This window comes from Balearica regulorum, chromosome Z, assembly GCF_011004875.1.
Source record: "Balearica regulorum gibbericeps isolate bBalReg1 chromosome Z, bBalReg1.pri, whole genome shotgun sequence".
Classification (NCBI taxonomy): Eukaryota; Metazoa; Chordata; class Aves; order Gruiformes; family Gruidae; genus Balearica; species Balearica regulorum.
Window position 1 is genome coordinate 81,036,557 of NC_046220.1, and position 8,735 is coordinate 81,045,291.

General features: G+C 35.8%; 1 protein-coding gene across 3 annotated transcripts in view; it reads left to right on the forward strand.

Moving 5' to 3' along the window:
- PIK3C3 (phosphatidylinositol 3-kinase catalytic subunit type 3) overlaps positions 1-8,735 on the forward strand; it is an 82,202-nt gene extending 73,467 nt beyond the window's left edge. For all 3 annotated transcript variants that reach the window (XR_012832945.1, XM_075739468.1, XM_075739469.1), the window contains 2 exons: positions 4,372-4,497; positions 7,932-8,735. Coding sequence is in view for 2 of the 3 variants with exons in the window: in XM_075739468.1 (XP_075595583.1) it covers positions 4,372-4,497; positions 7,932-7,946 (141 nt within the window). In the remaining variant the exon portion in view is untranslated. The remainder of the gene's footprint in view (positions 1-4,371; positions 4,498-7,931) is intronic.

The window sequence follows — 8,735 nt, forward strand, 5'->3', positions numbered from 1 at the left end:
GTTTACCAGCAATTAACACTGCTCATTATTGTCATAGATGTTACACTCTTCCTCTCAGTTAACTTTACAACTTCTCTTTTTCTAGTGAAATATCACTAGAAATGTAAATACGCATAAAGTTTACAGATTTTGAAATTTCGTATCTTTAAAACAGTTTTTTTAGTGTTTGGTGTTGGTGTTTAGTGTTTAGTGTTGGTGTTTAGTGTTTTTTGGTGGGAAATATGTGTTTTCTATGAAATAGTTTAATTTCCTCTGCAGTCTTACATCTCATGGTGTTCTGCTTTGCCATAACAATGCGTGTGGTGTGGGACTTTCTTTACTTACTGCAGAATTTAGGATGTGGGATTCTAGTTAGTGTTTGCTCTGATCAGACTGTTTCATCATAGGGTCCTGGGGTTTTTAACAACAGATAGATGAAATGACCATTTGATTGTGGGTTGAGGTGTTTTGTTTGGTTTTGACAGGTAGAGGAAGAGAGGAAATTAATTCTGATTTTGACTGGGGTCTCACAGGATGTTTGTGGTTTGGGTTTTGGGGTTTTTTGGGTTTTGGTTGTTTTGTTTGTTTCAGAAGAAGTGTAGTTAAAACTAGCTGGTTTTTTTCTTTCACTCTCCACCTGCCCCTGTATCTTAACACCTTAATCCTTATGTTTAAACTGTTCGAGAAAGCATAAAAATATATCTACAGACTGTGGATATTTAACTGGAGTATGATAAAATTTCTGGTCATGCAGATTCATGTAACTATGCAATCCTGTTCTTTTATGCTTTATTACTAAACTACTGTGCAGGGGGATGGGAAATGGACAACTTGAAACCTTAAAGTTGAATGTCAGTATCTTTGTGGACTGTAGTGCTTTATCCAACCTTTTCATCCTTAGAAACATTCAAATTCTAATGTTGAAACCTAATGTTTAAAATCAGTCCTTTCTGGAAACAAAGCAAAAGTTTAGCCAGATTTATGAAGTATAGTTCTTTTCTCGTTGACAAATACTAATGACTTAAACTAACAAGATTCACTTGCTTTTGATGCCTTCATGGTGGCCATTCTTCTTAAGTATGTAGAATGAGTGTGTTCGTCAGAAAGTGGCACCCCCCCAAATCCACTTTTTTTTTTTTTTTAACATGATGCAGAAATCCTTTCCTAATTGCATCTCCTCTGTGAGAAACCATAGGCTTTCAGACTGCATGGTTTACTCTGTAACTCAGAGGTTTCAAATAAGAATTACCGATGGTTTTGTTACAAGAACCATAAGTCAATGTATATTAATCTTGTTGCGGCTGTTGCAGCTCAAGAGGTAATTTGCCATGCCATGTTTCTTCTCAGCTGGGTTGGAGCAGTCAGTTTTAATTGCAGTGCTGAAAAACTTTCATGCAAAGATCTAGTACTTGGCAACATTTGGTCCTACTGTTAATTCCAAACTCATTTTAAGGTCTAAGTGTGGGTAAATTTCTTTCCACATGTATCAGTGTGCCAGTCAGTTCCTGGGGAAGGTGGGAAGTGGGTTCAAATGGTCATTAACTCCATAGAATGAAGCTGCATCTTAACGTCACTAACTGCAACACTTTCTGAGAAGTTCTTCTGTAAACAAATTAGAAGATCGCTGAAGTACTTGATTACTAGAGTTGTGTAGAAGAGCATTACAGTGACTTTTTTTTTTAATTGCAGTTAGCAATTTTTCTGAATTCTCATTACATCACCTTTTTTTGTAAGTGTGAAAATACATCTGATAGAAGTCTGTGCCTTTATTTGGGGAGGTATTTAAGCTCATCTATAATTATAAGTGTGTGAATAGTCCATTAAATTCAGTTAGATTCTATTGTGTGCTTCACTGGCTGTCAAACTAGTAATATGTCTATGGGAGATAATAAATTTACTTCTCATCATGTTTGTTATGAAGATAGAAGTTCTATAACATTAGCCTCAAGTCTCCTCTAAACCTCTCCCTGGTACTTGATTCCTTGAGAGTCTGAACTTTTTTTGGCTTAATCTGTTCTTTCATATTGATCAAACTTCTTTTTCTGGGAAAGTTGAGGAAAAACTCGATTTATGCTTACTTCAAATATATCAGCAACAGAGTTATAACAGTATTTTGAGTGAAGCAGCATTATCTTTCCATACTTGGCAGACTAACATGCTTTTTATTGTAACCGCTGAAGGGTACTATTCTGGAACTCATTGCCTTTGAAAAGAATGCAGAGTAATACTAAACTGAAATCTTGGAGTATTTTGCTATCATAAAGAGCGTGGTTAAATATAGAAAGAATACAAAATGGGAAGAGAAGGTAGTATCTTCTCATAAATATGACCTTATCAATAACCTTGTTGAAATAATTTGGCTGGCATTTTTGTCAATGCTTAAAAAAAAGTGAATGCATGGAAAATGTTCAGGAAAGACTTGATTCTGTCTTATAGTCAGTCTCCTTAGTCATGTCCAGAAGAAGGTTAAGAAGCAACTTAAATCATTTGATATTTGCCTACATGAGAGAGATTTCTGATGGACAGTTCTTTAATGTGGAAAGTTTTAATGAGCTCAGCTGTTTGAGATGGAGATTGGACAAATTCAGATAGGGAATAAGTCACAATTGTTAAATAGGGCAATTAATCATTGAAACAATTTACCTAGGATGTGTAGAATTCTGTCTCAGTATAAAGGCTGCAGAAGAGATTCTCATAGATAAACTAGAAATTACATGCTTGATGCAAAAATTGATTGATACGATTTTACCTAGCTCTTTATGCAAGAGACTGAAGTAGATGAATATGATGGTCTCCACAAGAGCTCACATCATTTGAAATTTATCTTTATGAGAATAAAGCACATGATTAGATGGTAGCAATTAATTTTCTGCAAGTAATGTGAATTTGCTGGGCAATTTTCATATTGTGATCAGCACTACTTTGCAAGGTGACTAGTAATTTTAAACTTTGGGGACAGGCTTCATTAGAGAATGCTAGGATCTTAGACTCCTTAATTCTGAGAGATCATGGGCTTGCTAGGCGATCTTAAACAGCAAAAATGATTTCCCAGGTTGAGCACCCAAAGTTACTATTGTTATCCAGAAATGTGCTGGTTGGTTTGGGAGTTTTTGGTTGTTTGGTTTTTTTTTTGGTTTTTTTTTTTTTTTTTTTACAAATGATCTCAGTGCAGACCTTGCTGCACAGCCAGCACTTCAGAAAACTTAGAAAAAGATGTTTTGGTATCTGTAGCTCTTCCTAAGATCCATGCATCAGATTATTTGAACTCATCCAAAACACATATCATGCCTCTGCCGCTCAAATGTTCTGACGGATAAGGCATGTCTGCAAAACTTACTTGGCTCCTGCAAAGCAAAATTTTTTATTTATTTATTTATTTTCTCCCTAAAGATGTGTTTAAGCTCTCTTCTATGTACAGAGATTTTTTGAGTACTACCAAAGGTGTGTCTGTGGTAATGGTGCTTATGAGATGTTTCCGTCTGGAACAGTTGCCATGGAATTAGTTACAATTCATAGGACGCCATCAACTGCACTTTTGTAAATTTGCATGGATCAAGGCTTTGCCAAGGCTTAAATAGGAAAGTATAGATCTTGTTGCAGTGTTGTTAATTATAGTGCCTTCAGCTTTTAATTCATATACACATTGTAAGTATTAAGCAAATAGCATTATTGGGACCATAGTTAAAATATTTTGCTACCAAAGGGAAAAATAATGTAAGAGAGGTAGCAGTGTCTCCAACCAACTGTCAATGGATGGTGGATATAGTCATAGTTAAAGACATTCTCACCTGCCATGTAAAGATCAGTTTTGGCAGAGTTGATTTGCTTGCCCCTTCCCCTATTCATTACTTAATTGCCTTATAGTTTCTGAAAGACTATTTTATCTGAAAATAAACTTAGAATAAGGAAGTGTTAGATACTTTCAGAAATGGTTAGGATCATCCAGACTCTTTGAACTTTGCATTTAATATGCAAAATTGAGTGGGTTTTTTATGGGGCATGTCATTCTATGATTCTATAATTCTTGTTCAGTGAATGTTGAGTATTTTCTCTTTTTCTCATAGCATTTTAGTTCTGTTTAAACTTTTATGTCCAAGTACTTCTCTTGACTTTCTGGCCTCAAGCTTTGAAATTACTAGTTGGGGAGATGAGGTGTAGGGGCTGTTTCTAGGTTATTTAAATACTCATTTTTATGAAATAGTTAGAAATAAACATTTTATGTATTGCTGTAAATATCCAATTATCTGCTGTAACTTAGAAGTAAAGGAGAGATTCTCTACTAAACTTCCATAACTGAAATCTTTATGTCTGCTACTGTGTAGGTCTGAAAGAATAGTGTATGTTTTAACTGTTGAATTGAATTTATTTTTGTCATCTCCACCTCCATTCCAGGTGCAAGACAAGTTTCGTTTGGACCTGTCTGATGAAGAAGCCGTCCATTATATGCAGAGTCTAATTGATGAAAGTGTCCATGCCCTCTTTGCAGCTGTGGTGGAGCAGATACACAAGTTTGCACAGGTGAGATATCTTCTCAGTTGGTGGTCTCAGTGAAAGCTGAGTAAGATGAGAGGTTGCGAGTGATAAGTTCAAGACTTAGCTTCATTGTTTATGATGGTTTAGGTCATTGTCCAACAAGTTAAAAGTGTGTTCTTGCTGCCAGGACTGAAGAGAAAGCTCTTAGTGGTCCTAAAAAAATCTTTAAACCACTTTATCAAACATGTTAAATGGGATGTAGCTGGTTGTATTACCAAGGGTAAGAACTGCAAATTGGAAAGCTGGAGTTCGGAGGAAGGATCCAGAATTATTATTGTCACCACTATTTTTATTAGTAAAATTTATCCTTGCTCTAGTATGGAGAATGAAATGTTTAACTACACATATGCAGCAACCCACAGTAGGACAATAAAATCTTTAGTTCTCATGTTGAATAAAACTATATTTACAAAAGCATTTCTTTGAATTTACAATATTTTTTCCCTTAAAGCCATCTGACATACTTAATTTGTGTTTATCAAGGATTTAAGATACTACGCTGTTTGCCTTAAGTATTAGACTCATGACAAGAAAGGGAATTGAGAGGAGAAATGAAAACGATCTGAAAAGCCAGTCATTATCCCAGGTTGTTTTTATTGATTCTTTCTTCAAATGACTGATCAAATTCTGCTAGAAACTGAGGAGAACTATTTTTATGGCTATCCATTTTGCTACAGATTCTCCCAACTAATCTGTTGTTTCCTGCGAACTTAATTTTTATTTTGAAGAATTGTACTATAGTGCAGTGTAAAAAGCAAAAAATGTCATTTCCATCTGTGTGTATATTTAATAAAGGTGATCTCTTATGTGATGTGAGAAAAGGAGTGTAATTATATAAAAATGTTGCAAAATTTCTTGTCATTCATTATGGATTACTTTGATCATAGGATGGAGGACGGTAATTTCATAAAACAAAGTGAAAAATGCCTACCATCTGCATCTGGGTTCAAAAAAAAAAGCCATTACAAAGATTCAAGATTAAAATTTTAAGTGCCTCCAATATGTGTGTAGAGCTTTTTTTTTAATCACATAGTGACAGTCATTTTTTTTAAGACCTATCTTTTTACTTCATTAGTTTTAGGTGGCTGCCAGACTCTCCTAGATAATTGTTACTGCATTTGTGAAGTTGTATTAGTAAGTCAGAGTTTACAGGTTTGATTTAGGTGACCTTTTCTTTTTTCCATTCAGACTTGTTCTTGCTTGACCTTTCTTCAGCACTTGCAATCACAGGACAGATTAGTTCAGGATATTTAAAAGTTCCCAGGAATTTGAACCCCAGGCTTTTTGCTCCCAGGAATGGCGTTCTAAGTGACAGGCTGATATGTACAGCAGCGGGCACTGATTGAATCTTGCGTTAATATTTTGAGAGTTAAAAAGCAAGCCCACAGTGTGTATTGCACTTTGGATACCAGATAAGCAGATGTGACAGCCACTAATGCAGGCCTGATCCAGTCATCTCATTTAGGGGTTTTTACCTCTCCAGCTGACAAACAGTGGGTTCCAGCGTGGAGACGTTTGGGCTGTTTTTCTTGAGGCCCTGAACTTTCCTCATGTGCTGCTGCAGTTTGCTACCTATGTACTCTTAGCTTGTCTTTCTGCTTTTGGGATCCGGTGCCTAAAATGTAAACAACAGTGTGTTACTTTTTAAGTGCTTAATGCATCTCTTGGCTCCATGTAATATCAGATTCTTCTGCTAGTTCTGGAGTTCAGATTATTGCCTTCATTAGTGTGCTGTAAACAATTACACTTGCAGGCTTCCCCCTGCAAGAGTACTGTATGCTTATAGACGTGAGGACAGTACAAAAAGACATTAATTAGCAGTTGACAAGTCTTAAGAATCTAAACTCTATTTATACTTTTAAAAAAACTTACAAAAATCTATCAAAATAAAATGTAATTAATATCTATTCTTTTTATATTGCAAGTGAGATAGGGATGCTTTTTAGTGATACTTAGCACTTCGTTAGTCAAAATCATTATCTTTCCTTTTTTGTCTGAGGCGATCTTAAGAATTTGGTGCTGGAGCCTTCAGTCTGTAAATCGCTGAACAAGTGAACAATTAATGCGTCATTGAATTTGCTGTAAAGGGGTCATCTTAAACCGTGACCAGTTGAAGCTTTCAATTTGTTCATGTATAACACTACACTGAATTGCCAATGGCCTTGCTTTTAATAGTAATAGCAGGTATCTGAAGAAAAAAAACCGCAAAAAAATACCACTACACAGGTATTACAACACATGCTTAAACAGCAGATTTTGGCCTAAGGCCACACAATTTTTCATTTGAAGTGCCCTTCTACATGTTTTTGTTGTTTATCATTAGATATTTATTCCATTACTGCCTCCAGAATAGGCCTACAAGGAATCTGTGCTGTCTACTGCAGCAGTTAAGAGCTTTTTAATAAGGTTGGTTATTATAGTAGCTGTTGTGTATCAGCGTTCTACATGTCACTCCGTAGTAAGTATAACTCATAGATAAAGCAATCTAGATATTTTGGCATCAGTTTGGTATTATTCTTTTGTAACAATATTGTAAATTGAGTTCAGTTCAGAGCTGTGTTACAAAGCTTTTATTTTAGTTTCTAACGCATCTCTAATCTATTATGTTATCAGCTCTTTTACAGACCTTTTTATGCAGTACTTGTCTCCTTCTTCATGGTTATAAAAAACCTGCTGTCTCAAAAGTAAATAAATTTAACATTTAGAATAAGTTAATAGTGTTGTACAATAGTGCTTAAGAGGAGAAAAAGTGCATACTAATATGAGTTGATACTAATGAAGACTAGATAGCCATTTCTCCCTGGACAGTCATTTTCATTTTAGCAACATTATTTATTTCTGTGGAGGAAGGAAATAATCTGCAGTTGCAGTGACTAATTTCACATTTGATTTCCCTTGTAAATTTACAAGTCAGTTGCATTCTGGACTCATGTTAAGTGGTGATTAAAAAAGTGAAAGCTTGAAAGATAAGGGTTATCCCACCTAAAATGTAACTGTAGAATTTGGGATTGTACTAATGGTTGGCTGCACTTTGTTTAGGAGCAAATTCAGTTTAAGCTGTAAATGCTACGTGGCTTTCGAGTATCTCCAAGCTATGGTCCCATTGCTGTTCCATCCCAGAATGCAGCTGTAGTTCCTTTCCCTCAGGACAGGGCTTCTCTTTTCCTCCTGTCAGATGCCAAAATAAAGTAGAGAAAACCTGCTAGTTTGGATTGTGCAGATTGGATGAAACCATTTGTCAAGGAGCAGAGAGAGTTGGTTTCCAAGCGGTTTATTTTCCTGAAGGGTTGTGAAAATTGCTTGCCTTTAGGCATTTTACCATGTTTTTAAACCCAGAGTTCAATTTACGTGTAACTTCTCTCCTCTGAGAGTAAACCAGGTTGAATAAATGCTGTGCTATGTGTTTTTTTTTGTTTTAGTACTGGAGAAAATAAGCCTTTTGCCTACCTGTGGTGGAAACAAGTAAATGCTCAAGAAAGAGACTTTCTCAAGCCCTTCTGGAGTTCATCAAACAGTTTTGGAAGGCAAAAGCTTCAGGTTTGGTAGCATGGAGAATTGAGACCTCAGGAGGTAGAGAAGCTTTTTGAGTCTCCGTTCTTTGAAGGTTTAAGAAAACCCCCCCCTTTTTTTTTTTTTAAAAAAAAAAGGTTATTTATACCGTCCTTCAGACTCAGATACTATGGCTTTTCTTTCTAGTCAAAACATTTGACCCACAAAGGTTGAAGTAAGCAACTTCCTCCCAAGCCAAAGATAACTGGAAGAGGCTGGATTTGATGGTAAATTCTTGAACCTGTTAATATATTTTTCTTATTTAAAAATAGAAAGCATTGCTGTACTGAACATGAGTATGTACAAAGGTACAGCAGTGAGGCTACAGTCCCTCGGTGCAGAAAAAACACAAAACTATGGCAATCTCCTCTCCTCCATTCCCACCAACTTTGTTCCTTGAGTAAGTTTAAAATACAGTTTGTATGATCCTTTTTTCCCACCTTGGGCAATGTTATCATTTAGAAAGGACAATCATTTCTCCCCTGCTTACAAAAATGTTTTTAAGTGCTGATAAGTTAGCCAGCTGTAGGCAGCCAATTAAATCATCACTAACAGGCTCAGCAACCGGAATACACAGTGAGTGGTTCAGTATTTCACACTTTAACTCTGAATGTTTTCTGTACAGTGATTATATATTCTTGACTCTAATAAACTCTTTGTTGTTGCAGTCTTGA